The 15,390-nt window shown below is 52.0% G+C and overlaps 1 protein-coding gene across 4 annotated transcripts in view; it reads right to left on the bottom strand.

Moving 5' to 3' along the window:
- Positions 1-3,826: 3,826 nt before the first annotated feature.
- The window catches only part of Pnkd (PNKD metallo-beta-lactamase domain containing), a 65,433-nt gene continuing 53,869 nt past the window's right edge, over positions 3,827-15,390 (bottom strand). For 3 of the 4 annotated variants that reach the window (XM_021729928.3, XM_005330462.5, XM_078018001.1), the window contains 8 exons: positions 9,942-10,057; positions 9,708-9,820; positions 8,907-8,965; positions 8,195-8,287; positions 7,732-7,895; positions 6,832-6,918; positions 5,960-6,075; positions 5,357-5,757 (listed from right to left, as the gene is read on the bottom strand). In XM_021729928.3, the coding sequence (XP_021585603.1) occupies positions 5,584-5,757; positions 5,960-6,075; positions 6,832-6,918; positions 7,732-7,895; positions 8,195-8,287; positions 8,907-8,965; positions 9,708-9,820; positions 9,942-10,057 (922 nt within the window). In that variant the 3' untranslated portion in view covers positions 5,357-5,583. Of the gene's footprint in view, positions 5,758-5,959; positions 6,076-6,831; positions 6,919-7,731; positions 7,896-8,194; positions 8,288-8,906; positions 8,966-9,707; positions 9,821-9,941; positions 10,058-15,390 lie in introns of all 4 variants that reach the window. The other variant, XM_040267796.2, reaches the window with a different exon arrangement.

The raw sequence follows: 15,390 nt of genomic DNA, 5'->3' as shown, positions 1-15,390 counted from the left end.
CCCTGGGTTCAATCCCCAGCACCACAAAAACAAAAATAGAATCAAAACAGAGAGTGGAGCTAAGAATATGTAGCTTAGTGGTGGAGTGCCCCTAGGTTCAGTCCTCAGTACTGCAAAAATGAAAAATAAATAAAAAGAAAATTAAGGGACTGGAGTTGTGGCTTAGCAGTAGAGTGCTCGCCTAGCAGGCGGGAGGCACTGGGTTTGACCCTCAGCACCACATAAAAATAAATAAGTAAAATAAAGATATTGTGTCCAACTACAACTAAAAAAAAGTATGTATATAAAAATAAAATTAATAAATATATACTTCAATTGAATAATTGATTTAGACTTGGACTTTTATTTAAAGTCTTACTGAGATTGTAAAAGGACCAAACATTATAAGATTAAAAAGAGCTGGAGAGTGTGGCACATACCACACTGGATCATAGATCCCAGCAACTGGGGAGACTGAGGCAAAGGATCACAAGTTCAAGGCAAGCCTATTTTATTGTACTGAGGATTGAACCCACTGAGCCACATCCCCAGCCCTTTCTATTTTTAATTTTGAGACAGGATCTCACTAAGTTGCTTCAGGACTCACTAAATTGCTGAGGCTGTTTTTGAACTCTCCATCCTCCTGCCTCAGCCTACCAAGCTGCTGAGTTTGTAGGTGTGTGCCACCTCACCCGGCCTCGGTAATTTAACAAGACCCTGTCTCAAAAATAAAAAGTAGGGTCTGTCTCAAAAATAAAAAGTAGGTGGTGTACACCTGTAATCCCAGAAACTGAGGAGGCTGAGGCAGGAGGATTGAAAGTTTGTTTTTTTTTTTTTTAAAGCGAGAGAGAGAATTTTAATATTTATTTTTTAGTTATCAGCAGACACAACATCTTTGTATGTGGTGCTGAGGATCGAACCTAGGCCGTCCGCATGCCAGGTGAGCGCGCTACCACTTGAGCCACATCCCCAGCCCCAGGATTGAAAGTTTTAGACCAGCTTCAGCAATTTAGTGAGGTCCTAAGCAACTTAGCCAGACCCTGTCTCAAAATAAAAAATAAAAATCACCAAGAATATGGCTCAGTAATAAAGCAATCCTGGTTTTAATCTCTGGTAACAAAGAGAAAATAAAAATTATTAACATTTGCCAGACTTATAGTTAGAACAATATGACTGCTAAGTTTAAAAGTTTAAAAAATACTTATGTTTTTTAATTTGCATTTAAGAAGCTGAGTATTTTTATTTGTAGTATTAATTATTTTTGGTGGTGCTGGGAATCAAATCCAGACCCTTGAATATACTAGGAAAGTGGTCTATCACTGAGCCACACCGCCAACCCTGAGTATAAATTTTTAAAAGCCAAAGGAAAAAAAAAATTTGTGTATGATACTGAGGATTGGACCCATGGATGTTCATACCACTGAACTACATCTCCAATCCTTTTTCTTTTTCACTGAGACAGGGTCTCCTAAATTGCTGAGGCTCACCTTAAACTTGCAATCCTCCTGCCTCAGCCAACTGAGTGGCTGGAATTATAGGCGTGTACTGCTACACCCAGTACCAAAGTGAATTTTGAATAACTCTCCTCACATAAGGCAAGGTCAGTGATATTAAGGAATCTTATAGCTGCTTTGGAAAGCAGTCTGGCAGTTCCTCAAAAAGTCAGCAATTCTACTTCTAAGTATATCACCAAGAGAACTGAAAACATTTTCGATAGAAAAATTTGTAAATCACCAGGCATGGTGGCACATGCCTTCAATCCAAGCACTTTTAATTTTTTTTTTTTTTTTTGAGACAGGGTCTTACTCAGTTGCTCAGGGCCTTGCTAAATTGCTGAGGTTGGTCTCAAATTTGTGATCCTCCTGCCTCAGCCTCCTGGGTTGCTGGGATTTCAGGCATGAACCACCAAGCCCATTGATAAGTGGGATCGTGAATGAAGATTTATGATTTCGCTATCTTGCATCATTTCTAGATCAGACCCCTTTTTCCTTTGCCCCTGACCCCTGGTTCAGTGTGGCACAATGGGGCTGATGCAGTCCCTGTGGGTGTGGTCAGATGACCTGTCCTGGCCAATGAGAGAAGCCCATTCTCCTAAGGTCTATGATTCCTTCAGCCTTGGGCCCATGAGCCAAGCTGGAGCAGTGAAACTCAAGCCCTGGGACTATTGGAGGTTCTGCATGGTGTGGTGGAGTAGAGTCCTGTAAGGCTGTAACTTAGCCTCTTTCCACCGCAGGGAGAACGCCTGGCAGAGGGTGACACTAATGGAGAAGAAAGCAAAGTGAAGGAAGATACTCTGAATCCCTGGATTCACCTGCGATTCTCCACGTTTTGCTTTCCCACCTGAGCAGTCAGGAGGCTGTTCCTCTCCAGATTCTCCTTTCGGGTTAAGCTACTCTGTACTGAGTGTTTGACACTTGTACCTAAAAGGGTTCTAACTCACTGTGTCCTCTCCACTGAAAAGTGAAGAAACAGGACAGGGAATTGAGCTGCCCATGGTCACTGGGAGGCTGAGTGACAGAACTAGGACTGTAACCAGGCCTTGAAGGTGAGTGACACCTGTTGTCCTATAAGCAGGTACACACGGTGTGATTGTTACTGGGCAGTGCCAGCTTCAGGAGAGGCATGTGTCTTCCATCCTTCAGGACAGCCAGCCAGGTGGGAGGATGACCCAGGCCCTGGGAAAGTGTTCACCAGCCCAGAGACCCGCCACCAAAGGCTCTTTGAAGATGTGAAGCTGAGCATCCCCAGAGTGACCTGCAGAGTCCTGAGCCTGGTGCTCACCTGCCCAGAGAGCAGCAAGCCAGACACGTCCCTGAGTACACAGAGCCACCTTCTCTAGGAGGCGAAGGCTGTGGCCCATCCCAACCCAGCCTGACTCAGGACGGCCAGAGCAGTGCCAGGGTCCCTGGCCTGGGGTGAGGGATCCTAAAAGGGGCTGAACTATGACCGGGGGGAATCTGTGCTCTAGGCTGGCCAAGAACGTGTGTCACTAAGCCAGTGCTCCCTGTCTTCATTCCTACCTTCAGTTTGGCCATAGCCAAGTTTCACTTTTTCTTTGTGTTTTCCCATTTCAATAAATATCTACAATCAAATTAGTGTCACTTGTCAAAAGTAAATATTGGCCCCAAAGAGAAATACAAAGATGTCGTTAAAATTTAATTAGAAACAGGTACTCAATTAAGGCGTGGAGCTGAAGTCTGGATCTTTTTCACAGCGGTGTTAAAGACAGGCTAGAGCCAGGAGTGGTGGTTCAATCCTGTAATCCCAGCAATTTAGGAGGCTGAGGCAGGAGGATTTCAAGTTGGAGACCACCTCAACAATTTAGCAAGGCCCTGTGGTTCAGTGGTTAAGCACCTCTGGGTTCAATCCCTGGTACAAAAAAAAAAAAAAAAAAAGACAGGCTGTGCCCTTGAAGTGCTGTGACCATGTGTAGTCACGCCTCCCCACCCTCCCTGCCCTGTGGTCCACCTGTGCATCTCAGGGTTTGGAAAACACTGAAGTAAGCAAATTGTAAACCCTGAACAAATGCATGCGGGTTGTGGAAAGAATACATTTAGGGTCCCACTTCTTTTTTTTTTTTTTTAATTAAAACATTTTTCCTAGTTGTAGATGGACAGCATTTTTATATGATGCTAAACATTGAGCCCAGTGCCATACATGTGCTAGGCAAGTGTTCTGCCACTGAGCTATAGCCCCAGCCCTAGGGTGCCATTTCTGACCAAAGTTTTTCAAAGGTAGCAACCCAAGTTATAGGACCTGGAACTGAGTTGGGAGAATGGTTAGAAAGTTCTCTGCTGTCTTCACTCACACAGCAGTAAAGACAAGTCATTGAGTAGTCAGACCTTAGTTAAATCATTCATTCATTCAACATTTATTGAGCGCCTACTGTTGTGCTGGGCACCGTGCTAGGCGCAGAAATACAGAGATGCATAAGATACAGTCCATGCCCTTAAGGATTCACAGTCTAGAAGGGGAGACAAACATGTAAACAAGTAAAATAGGGTATGATAAGTGCTGAGAGAGAAACAGAGAGACAGAGAGAGAGAGAAGCATTTACAAAGTGCAGAGGTAGCCTGGGGAGGAGGGGCACGGGTGCCTTGGGGGTGGGGGAGGGCTCTTGGGGGAGATGAACAGGTGTTTGCCAGGCAGCTGAGGCAGGGGGAGGGGGGGGGGAGACATTCCGGTTCAAAGAAACAGCGTGAGCGAAGGCACAGAGGCATGAAACTGTGTCTCGGGCGCAGACTGCTAACCAGTCTGGTGGTATTGCTAGAGTTGTTCCAGGGGCCATGGCTGCAGAGGGCAGGGAGGCCCGATGAGGAGGGGAAAGAGAGGGTAGGGGGCATCTCAGGGTCTTGTGCGGTGAGGAGAGCCCGAGGCAAGGCTTTGACACTTGAAGAGAAGGCTCCTGGCTGACCCCAGGTACGCCTGCTGGAGGACCACAGGGTCCCTCTCTAGGCCCCAAAGGGACCTGGACCCGAGACTAGAGGAGAAGCAGAGCTAGAGGAGAGGGGAGCAGAGGGCGAGGGCCCTGGAGGCCACCACGGCTCCCACACTTCTGCATTCTGCTGCAGAGCCCTCCTCCCTGCCAGGGAGGGGCCAAGGGGCCAGTGGGACTCAGGGGAATGGAAGTTCTTGGCAAACTGCCAAGATGAATGTCAGGGCCCCGAACTCAAAAGAGGAGAGGGGTTGAGGATACAGCAAGAGAGATGGTTAGATAGAAGAAGGCAGGCAGAAATTCCCAAGAGCAAGGGCCAAAAGGAGGGAACTGCACTGGTCAGAGGCAGACTGTGGCTCTCTCTCCTCTGGGAAGCCCTTGGGACCCACGGCAGGGGCAGAGGCCAGCAGACAGGCCCAGGCCAGGGAGCTTGGCTGGCCAGGCGGTCAGGCTCTGCATCTCAGCATCCGGGGTCTCCTCAGCCTAAGGCAGAGGTTTCCTTGGCAACCAGGACCCTCCTGCTTCTAGGCTGCCGGGGGCCCACGGAGGCTGAGATTAGAGACAGATTTCCAGCCCCTTGGGGTTCTGGGAATGGCTCTGCCTGCAAAGGCCTTGGCAAGGTAGGGTGGGTGAGAGGCTGGGAGGAGGGGAGAGGCCTAGTGACCCAGAGCAGGTAGCCTTGCAGCGACCACTTTCCCAAGGCACCATACCTGACACCATTTTACTGGGAAGAGTCTGTCCCTCAATCTTGACGGGGCAAAGGCAGAAGATGGACTTAGCCTGGTCAGGGTTCCTGCCGCCCTAGTCTGGGGCTACAGTGAAAGCCAGGCCTCCTGGGGAAGGGGCTGACAGTAGCCTCCACATTTCCCTGCTGGCCCAGGAGTGCAGGAACAGAGAGGGACCTCCTAGTAACCAGGTCTGGAGATGTTCCAACGTCCTTCCTTTCTTGTCACCCTTGATGACCAGCCGCACTCCATGGGGTCTCCCAGCCTTTGGCCACTCTTAATCTCATCACCTTGCCCTTCTCCTCCCCACAACCAGTGGGGAGGGGACGATGTCCACTGGGGGCGCAGGTGGAGGTGGTGGTGGTAGCCATGAGGAGGACAGTGATGTGCAGGTGACGGGCAGCCTCCCCACTGCAGGGGGGCTGGCTGGGGTGGACTGGGGCATCACTTGCTCTTGTGCATGTCCTTTAGCCTTCGGAGCTCCTCCAGGAGCTGGGCGCGGGAGCAGCCCTCGTCCGCTGTGGGGCCCGGGCCAGGCCCCAGAGCCTCCTGCAGTGCCAGGCAGTGGGTCCTCAGGAATGGGTTGTAGGAGCGCTCCTCTCCCAGGGTGGACGGGCACTGTAGGGTGAGAGGCACCAGGCTGGGTGGACAGAGGCTGGAAAAGCGACCCAACAAAGGAAGGCTGCCCCAGCCCCCACCCATCCTGGGTCCAGAGCTCTGCGGAGGCATCCCCAGCCCCATCTTAGTATCAGGCTCAGGATGGGCTGAGTGCCCATGCTGTCCCCTGGGCTGCTGTCCCTCGGGCTCCCGAGCCCCGCACCGTGCTCCTGCGCTCCATCCGCTGTCTCTGTACCCACTGCATCTTCCTCTCCCGGGCCAGGTTCTCGGGCTCCACCACGCCAGCGAAGCCCAGGTTCTCCTCTGCATACTCGTGACCTGGCAGAGGCCATGAGGCATGAGGCAGATCAGTGGTGTGGCCTCCCTGTCCCCAGGCCTATGGTTACCCAACAACCAGGAAGGAAGGCGGGGCTTCCAGGAAACCCACCCGCGGGGCTGCTTCCCAGCTGTGGGCACAAGTCAGTCAGGAGCAAGAGGCAGAGGCTGGGGGGCGGTGAGACAAACACCACTAGGCTTGGAGCCGGGAGGACACTCTGCCACTGCCCAGCATGTCACCTCAGTCAATGAGCCAGAGTTTTCTAGTTTGGCAAGTAGAGAAAACAATAATGCCACAGGGCACGGATGTCACCAATGGGGTCCCAGTGTCTAGAACAGAGCTTGGTTCATGTCAGGTGCACATTAAGTACCTGCCAAATGAATGAATCTATGTTCTGAGAATTAATACTTGTGAATGTTTTTATAAAAATACAAGGCAATGATACATGTGGGATGCGTTTACTAACTTTTCCGGACTCTGGCTATGAACAATTAGACACCCCCTTGGAATGCTCTGGGTCCTGCAGGGCTCCCAAGGCCAAGGGCTGGCTGGTGGGGATGGCGGTGTGACAAGCAGAAGCCTTAAGGAGCCAGGACTGTACTCCTAAAGAAGGGAGGCGGAGCCTGCCCACCCCTGAGGCGGAACCCTTTGTCCCTGGGCCAGAAACTGGGTTGGCTCCAGCTCCAGGGGACTGAAGGGTGGAGCACCCTGGTGCCAGGCCCAGTGTGGGGCTAGAGAGAAGGGGAAAGGTGCCTCACCAGGCCACAGGAGGGTGTCATCGCCCAGCCCCAGCACAGTGTCCAGCGAGCTCAGCATGGTCTCTGCGGTACCCTCAAAGGTCCGTCCTGGTGGGGTCAAGGGCACAGGATGACACAGGATATGGTACTTGAAGAGGGCTGGGACCAACTTGGAAGCTCTGGCCATGCCCCTCCCACCCACCTCCAGGAATTTAGCTCCCTCTTCCCACTGAGAACTGGGCCTGTCAGTCACCCTGCCCAAGGCCAGGCTCCATGCACACAGTGGCATCTGGAGGGAGGGGACTTCTTCAGGTTGGCCTCCCTCCTGAGGCCCAAGCTGGGGAGATGGGGGGCTGCTCTTTTCCATGGGGGGCTTCTTTGCCTGGCTGCCCTTTGGGACTCTGCAGCCTAAGACATGGGATTGCCACCTGTCTACAGATCTCCCCTCACTTAGGGGTCCTCAGCCTTCCACAACCTAATCCTCTAGTCACTGTTCAGAGAGCCAGGCCCCACCCAGTGACAGTAATTGTGCCCCTTGAGGTCTTTGCTCAGGTGCAGGATCTTCTCTTCTGTCCTTCCCCCGTGGAAAGTCTTGAGGATATGAAAAACAATTGGGGGCCAGGTGCAATGGTGCTTGTACGTAATCCTAGCGACTAGGGAGGCTGAAGCAGGAGGGTGGTAAGTTCAAGGCCAGCCAAGGCAACTTAGGCAGACCCTGTCTCAAAATAAAAAGGGCTGGTATGTAGCTCAGTGGCAAAGTGCCCATGGGTACCAGTACCAAGAAAAAACAAACCAAAAACATTACGTGACACAAAAGCAACATACGCGTTGTAACCAATACTTTCATGTGTGACATGGACTACAGCTGTCCTGTCTCTGTCCCAACCTGTCTCCACTCTCTCCTCTTTCGGGGAAACTCACCACAGCCAGAGAGGAAGAGCAGGTCCCCTGAGAAGAGGCAGGAGGGTCCCTTGTAGGGCTCCCCATCCAGCAGGTAGACCAGATGGCCTTGTGTGTGGCCAGGAGTGGCCAGGGCCCGGATCTGGAGCCGTCCCACACTGACCACATCTTGATGACACAAAGGGCTGGAGGCAAAGCAATGGGGAGAGAGGGAACCAGAGCTGATCCCCACTCCCTCCACAGGCCCAGGGGTCTGGGCGACTTGCAGGGGGTGGGCTTCCATGTCAGGGAGAAAGCACCTAGTGCCCAGGGTCAGATCCAAACCTTTCCCCTTCCTCTTTTGGGGGCCATAGCTGGGCTAGCTGGAGGGCAGGGAGTGCCAATCCTTACCTGGGCTTGGATCTGCTAAGAGCCAGCAAGGATGCCAACAAAGATCTAGCTAATGCCCTCTGCCACGCCCTCCCAACCTGGGCCAGGGACTTACTGGGTGAGGTAGGGGATGCCGTCCTGAGGGCTCCCGTACACCCGACAGTCCCGGTGCCGACGGCTGAGGTCACGGTTCCCTCCACTGTGGTCCCTGTAGGACAGTAGAGATGGGCAGCCAACTGTCCCTGGGCCTCCTTTTTATCCAAAGCATCCCCAGGCCTTTGTTCAAGCTGTTTTCCTGTCCAGAATGTCACTGCCACCCCCACCACCCCTGTCCCCACTACCTGTCATCCCCCACCCCCAAAGAGCTCAGCCTGGCCAATGCTGACTGACCTTTCTGGCTCCTCTCAGCTCCAGTAATCATCCTCGAATTCTCACAAGTAGATCTGGTCACAGCCTGCCTAGTGCCTCCCATGCTCTACGCCCTGTGCCACCTGCCACTTAAATGTTCATAGCCATTGGTCCTTTATGCAGTGTATCCCCTACTAGACTTGTTTGCTTTGATGGAAGAGATCACAAGGTTTGCTGGTGCTCAGTCACATACCTACTCCATGGCCACAGAACGGAGGATGAGTGACTGTCCTGCCTTTTAAGATGGTGGTGGGAGAGCAGCCCCTTAACTCCACCCCTGCTGTGCTGGGTTACTCTGTTGACTTCCACCCTCTGGCCCTCTCTGGGCCCAGTTTTGACCCACACCCCTGCAGTGGGGCAAGGGTGGGCTAGGGAAGACTGTCTGCCCCCAGACCCCCAGAGCCCCCCCAGCCCCTTACCAGTGCTTGTGGGTGCAGAGAATGGCAACCAAGGTAACTCCCTCCTTTTCAATGGAAGCCTGGGGAAGAGGAGGCACTGAGTCGGGGGAGCAGGACGCAGAGGGGGACAAGCTGAGAGACCAGGGTGTGGGTGCTGAGGAGAGCGGGAGAGGAAACGGGGAGAGAATGGGGGGACCGAGAAACAGGGGGCACTGGAAGAGGGCGGGAGGGTGGGCACGGGGAGGGGGAAGGGAGAGCGAGCTCTAGCAGGGACACGCAGGCACTACACACAGAGAAACCGGGAAAGGGAGGGAGACCCCGGGACTGACAGAGGCCAGAGGGTAGTGGGGGGGTGAGGGGCAAAGAGTGAGAGACAGCTTGGAAACTGACTAGACCCACAGTCCTGGGCCAGCACCTGTCTGCCCCCCTCCCCCAGTCCTGCCCCCTTCCCCCCAATCCTATCCCCCTCCTTTCAGTCTGCCCCCCTCCCTCCCAGTCCTGCCCCCTTCCCCCCAATCCTATCCCCCTCCTTTCAGTCTGCCCCCCTCCCTCCCAGTCCTGCCCCACTCCCTGGAGTCCTGCCCCCCTCCCTCCCAGTCCTGCCCCCTCCCCCCTTCCCCCCCAGTCCTGCCCCCTCCTTCCAGTCCTGCCAGGGCACCGGCCCTCCCCCATGCTGTGGAGGTCTGCGCTCTCAGGCCTGCACACACACCTCCACATGGAGGGGTCGCCATCGCAGGTGGAGGGACCAGGGTCATCCCTTTCTAGCAAGGGAAGAAGTCGACCTCCAAGAGCGACCCCATGTGCCCCCTGCGTCCGCCTCACCTGCACAGCTCGAGGGTCCGAGGGGTCCACAGCCACAGCCAGCCCGGCCTGGGTGTCTATGATGAGGTAGCTGTAGTTGTCCGAGAGGACGGGGATGGGAAGCACCTTCACACCTGGGGACGCACACAGACAGAGATGGGCTGTGGGTGGGGAGCCCAGTAGTTCCGGGGAGTAAAGGGTGCAGGAGTGTGTCCCCACCCCCGGGGATGCGGCCAGGGGCGCCCCGAAACTCACCATTGAAGAGGCGGGGCTGGGTTTTGGAGTGGCCTTTGGGGTAGCGATTCCGGGCCCTGCGCAGCTGCTGTCTGTAGAAGAGGTACCCCAGCCAGGTGCGCGTGTACAGGCTGTACCTGGAGGGCAGATGGCAGGGGTCAGCCCTGACTTCCAGGGTCCCCTCGTCATCCCTGCAGCCCCACAGCTCGACTCCTCAGCCGAGGCGATTCCATCAGCACACATTGCTGGCCTACTGTGTGCTCTGTCAGCACACAAGAGGGAGCATGAGACAGACACCTGGAGCTTGCAGCCACCAGGGGGACTGTGGGTTGAATCTACAGCTGGCCCCCCGCCTAAGGGGGTGGAGAGGAGTTAGGAGGCAGCCTTGAGGGAGGACAAGCAGCTCAGGAGGAGCCTGGCTGGTGGAGCCAGGCAGGCATCGCAATCCCCCCAGGACCTGTGAAGGAGCAGATCCCCGGGCCCAACCCCAGTTTCCACCTTCAGAAGGTCTGCGCTGAGACCCAGAAACTTCCATGTTGCTGCTGATCCGGCAACAACTTTGAGACACACTGGGGCAGAGGAAACAGAGGCCCAGAGGCAGCAGACAGCAGGACTTGTTTGGGGAAACTAGAAAGTTCTATTCGATTGCTTGGTAGTGGAAGCATCCGGATGACCCAATCCCATCATCATTCTAGGCCGTCCTGGGCTCACTGGGAAAAGGCCACAGAGAGGACCATGGTGACAGTCTTCCAAACACAAAATGTCAGGATACAGAGGTGGCTTCACAGGTGTGCGGCCTGTGCAGTTAGGAGGGCCCATTCTAAGACAGGCTCCATTCAATTTAATGCTCTGCTGTTACCATCTTGAAATTCTTTTTTGCGGGGGAGGGGTACCAGGTATTGAACCCAGGGTGCTTAACCACTGAGCCACATCCCCAGTCCTTTTTATATTTTATTTAGAGACAGGTCTCACTAAATTGCTTAGGGCCTTGCTAAGTTGCTGAGGTTGACTTTGAATTCATGATTCTCCTGCCTCAGCCTCCCAAGTCACTAGGATTACAGGTGTGTGCCACAGCTCTTGGCACATCTTGAAATTATTAATAAATTTATCTTTGAACTTGCATCTTGTGAGTAGAGTCTGAGGCGACAATGGAGCACATGAGCAGAAGAGGAACACATGGTGGTATGAATAGGCTCCATTCCACTCTACCATACACATACTGTATTAGAGATGCTCGTGAGCACAGAATTCTGGGGGATCCCTACGCATGGAAATTCAAGAAGACCCGGAGTGACAGGTTAAGTGCACATCTGTGACTGAGGGCTGGGGATGCTGGCTGACCCCAGAGGTCAAGCTATCAGTGAAACTAGGATTTGTTTCAAATGCACAGACGACAGTGTTCCAAGGAACATGAATGACCAAAGAACCCTCCAGCAACCTCTCCTACTCTGTGACTTCCTAACTCATCAGTGCATTTATGAAGGGGAAGGAAAGATGAGATGACCAATCTGTCCTCTTTCATTCAGTCCTTCCTTAATTTTCAGTAAGTTGTTAGTACTGGTAGAAATAATAATTTAAAAGTTATCAAAAATGAAGTGTTTCTTTTCTTTTATGATCATTCTTTTGACTTGTCATTGATTTGGGTAATACTGGAGATTGAACGCAGGGATACTTTATCACTGAGCTACACTCCAGATCTTTTTAAAAAAATTTTTGAGATGGGGCCTTGCTAAATTGTTGAGACTAGGCCTTAAGCTACTTGAACTTGGGATGCTCCTGCCTCAGCCTCCTGCTTCCCTGAAATTACAGGTGTGTGCCACCATGCCTGGCTCTACTTTTTAGTACGTTTAATGGCACTTTGTCCCTGCTTTTTAAACAAGAGGATCAAGATTTCACTTTAGGCTAGGTTTACAAATTATGTAGCCAGTTCTTTCAGGGAAGGGAAACTTTTAAGTTGGCTGGGGATGGGGTCAGGGGCAGTCTGCATGGGGATGCATGTCAAGCTAGTCAGAAAATAGGAAGGCACTCTGGCTGTTGAAGCCTGAGGCAGAAGAGTGAGTCAGGATGGAGGACAGACCCCATACCTCTCCAGGATTTCTGATATGTGTTTTGCAGGGGGCACACTGAGTGGGGGAGCCTAGAAGAACTAGCTGATTCGTCTGCAGTTTGGCAGAAGCAAGCAGGCCTCCATGACAATTTGGGAATAATGGTTCAGCTGAAGTTTAATCAGTATCCTCCCTGCCCCCCACACCCCTGCACTGAGGGGGCTTTGTAGTCTCTTATGGGTCATAAGGCCATTTTAAAAAATAGGTCCTCTATTTTGGCTTTATTTCTGAGTCAGTTTCAGCCGCTTGTGCTTCTGTGTCTTCAGCAATATTTATCGGGCCCTGGCTATTGGCCAGGCAGACCCTGTGTGCACAGGGTGCAGGGCAAAGTCACCGCCCAGGGCAAAGTCACCAGCCACTTGAAGCTTATGTTCTGGCAGGAGAAATAGGACAGTCAACAAGTAAAGATGACACACTAAAACCAGGGAAAGGATCCCAGAGGAACTGCCACGTTAGACACACTTTCCTAAAGAAGTTAGGCCTCTCTGTCCGGGGTAGGCTGTGCAGTCTGCGGAGCAGAAGAAGGGGAAGTGCAACCAGCCCCTCCGGCCATCCCCTGCTGGGGACAGGCTATTCTTTCTGTGTTGTGCTGCTAAAATAGCTGAGTGAGCACAACAGAAAACAGATGGCAGGAATTAATTATAAACAGCACATGGAGGTTTTTGTTTTTTTTTTTTTTTAGAATATTTGTGTACATCTCCATTGAAAAGGCACTGAGTCGTTGAGAGTGGTTCTCAGTGAAAATACCAGTGGATCTTTAATAGATTTTGTTTGTGTTTTTGTTGTTACTGTTGTTTTGTGGTGCCACAGACAGAACCTGGGGGTGCTCTCCCACTGAATGACTAATCCAGTACCACCTCCACCCTTTTTAAAAATTTGAGACAGGGTCTCCCTAAGTTGCCCAGGCTGGTCTCCAACTTGTGATCCTCCTGCCACAGCCTCCTGAATCTCTGGGATTGCAGGGGTGCAGCCCGGCACCTGGCTGGATTTTCTTCCTATCTGGTAGTGAACATGAAATACTTTTGGAGAGAGCCAGAGAGCCAGAGTAAGTGAGAAACTCTAAAAGAATCCTGTGGTTCAGAAATAAGATCCTCCCCAAACAAAAATTAAAAACAAAACCAAACACTTTATTGTTGTATACTCAGGTTGGTTTTACTTTCCTTTTTTTAATCAACCAGCATAAAAATTACTGCTTGAAAACACAAATACAAAAGATAGAAAATGGACTTAAAAATAAATGAAAACTAAAGCCAGGAGTGATAGCGCATGCCTGTAACCCCAGGAACTTGGGAGGCTGAGGCAGGAGGAGGCCAGCCTGGGCAACTCAGTGAGAGACCCTGTGGCAAAATAAAATAAAGGGCTGAGGGGGATGTCGCTCAGTGGTAGAGCACACGTATCACCTGGTTTCAATCCCCACTAGAGAGAGAGAGAGAGAGAGAGACACGAGGGGAGAGAAGGGGGGGAGGCAAAGAAAGAAATATATAAACTGAAAGACATATTAAGAAATAAAAAAGACACATTAAGGTTGCCAAGTGTCCCTCTGATCCCTTGAATACTCTTGGAGAGGGTAGAGGATAGCAGATTGAAGCGAGTGGGAGACACAGGTGTCAGCCATTTCTACCATCCTGAGAAGAGGGCGGCCTTCTTCATTCCCTCCACAATTTACCCAGGCGTGGCAGAGTGTGTGTGTGTGTGTGTGTGTGTGTGTGTGTGTGTGCTCGCGCGCGCGCGCGCGCGCGCGCTGGAGAGAGGTGGTGAGTGGACAGCTGTGGCTGCTGCCCCTCTCTGCTGGAGCAGGAACTGGAGGGTTGAACTGTCCCTGAAGGTCCTGAGCTGGAGGAAGGGTGAGCTCCGGTGGCTGTCAGCTGCCTGAGGACAGGCCCCACAGTGGCCTGCCGCCAGAGGTTGTGCAGGACCCTGCAGGTGAGGAGCCTGAGGGAATGGGAAAGAAGGAGGGCACAGCCCGCCTCCTCCTGGGCAGGTCCCTTGCCTGTGCTGCCCTCTCCTCCCTCAAGAAGCCTTCCCTGGCCCTCAGCCTCCCTCGCTCGCTCACCGAGGCTCAACACACAGACAACACTGAGAGCTCCAGCACAGGAGCGCAGTCTACACCTGGGCGCTGGGGGCAGTCAGCCAAGTACAATTTGAAGGAGCAAATTTGCATAGCCTGCATCTCCTGCACAGGAGTCTAATCAGTCAGCAGGGGAGAAACCTGGCTGACTCCACCTGAAACCAAGATCAAAGTTACCCTCAGGCCTGGGGGTGTAGCTCAGGGGCAGGCAGAGCATTTGCCTAGCATAGGTGAGGCCCTGGGTTCCATCTCCCGCCCTGCAAAGAAAAAACAAAAAACCTCAGCAGCCACAGTATACAGACATCATGTGCTTCTCAATATCTCAATATGATGCCAAGGAGGGCATGACTTCACTTTGCGGTACTCATGCCAAAAATACATAGCCATAATTTATTCATAAGAAGACCTCAGACAAACGTGTCAACATCATGACAGACAGACTGAAAACTAGGAGACTAAATGCTACTCCGGGAGCTGGATTGAATTCTACACCAGAAAAAAGAATATTAGGGAGTCAGTTGGCAGAATTTGAATAAGTTCTGAGAGTAATTAACAATCTTGTGTTGATGCTAATTTGTTGGTTTTGATAATTGTACGGTGGTTATGAAAGATGTTAATATTTGAGGAGTTGGGCAAGGGGTATATAGGAATTCTTTGTGCTATTTTGGCAATTCTGAAATTATTTCAAAATGGAAAGTTAAAAAGTTCAATGAGACAAGCACCTTTCCTCTGTACCCGACACCAATTGCGCCATGTTGAGGTCTGTTTGTCTTCGTTTTCTCCCTACACCAGCTCTGTGCCCTTGGCAGGCTGTGGGTCTTGTAGATAAGGTTCCTCATCCACAGAATGGCAAGCCACACTTGGGACTTGGAAGAGACTAAGTGGCATAGAGCAAGATAACAGGCAAGGCTCTTTCAGGGTGGGAGAGGTTGAGCAACTGCCACTTCCTTCCTAAATTCAGCCACACAGCTGCTAGCACAGGGTCATCTGCTGGGAGGGACTGAGAAATGTCCTTCCCTGCCTTATTGGATGCTTACATGCGGGCTTTGGTTTTGTCGCCCAACAAAGAGCAAGACTGTGAGGAGGGACCATGTGCTAAGGGACTGGGGAAACCAGGCCCCTCTCTTTTGCTTGTTTGACTCAGCAAACAGTTACTGCACTGTGGGACACAGGGGGGAGAGCTGAAGACAAGGTCCACGGTTCCGGCCTCCGGGAGCTTGTGCAGTAGTGACAGGAAGAGCCACAGAGGCCAAACCAGAAAAAGCACACGTCAGCAAAGTATCGGTTAATTCGAGCT

Source organism: Ictidomys tridecemlineatus, chromosome 7 (assembly GCF_052094955.1).
Source record: "Ictidomys tridecemlineatus isolate mIctTri1 chromosome 7, mIctTri1.hap1, whole genome shotgun sequence".
Lineage (NCBI taxonomy): Eukaryota > Metazoa > Chordata > Mammalia > Rodentia > Sciuridae > Ictidomys > Ictidomys tridecemlineatus.
This window is presented reverse-complemented; position numbering and strand designations above follow the sequence as displayed.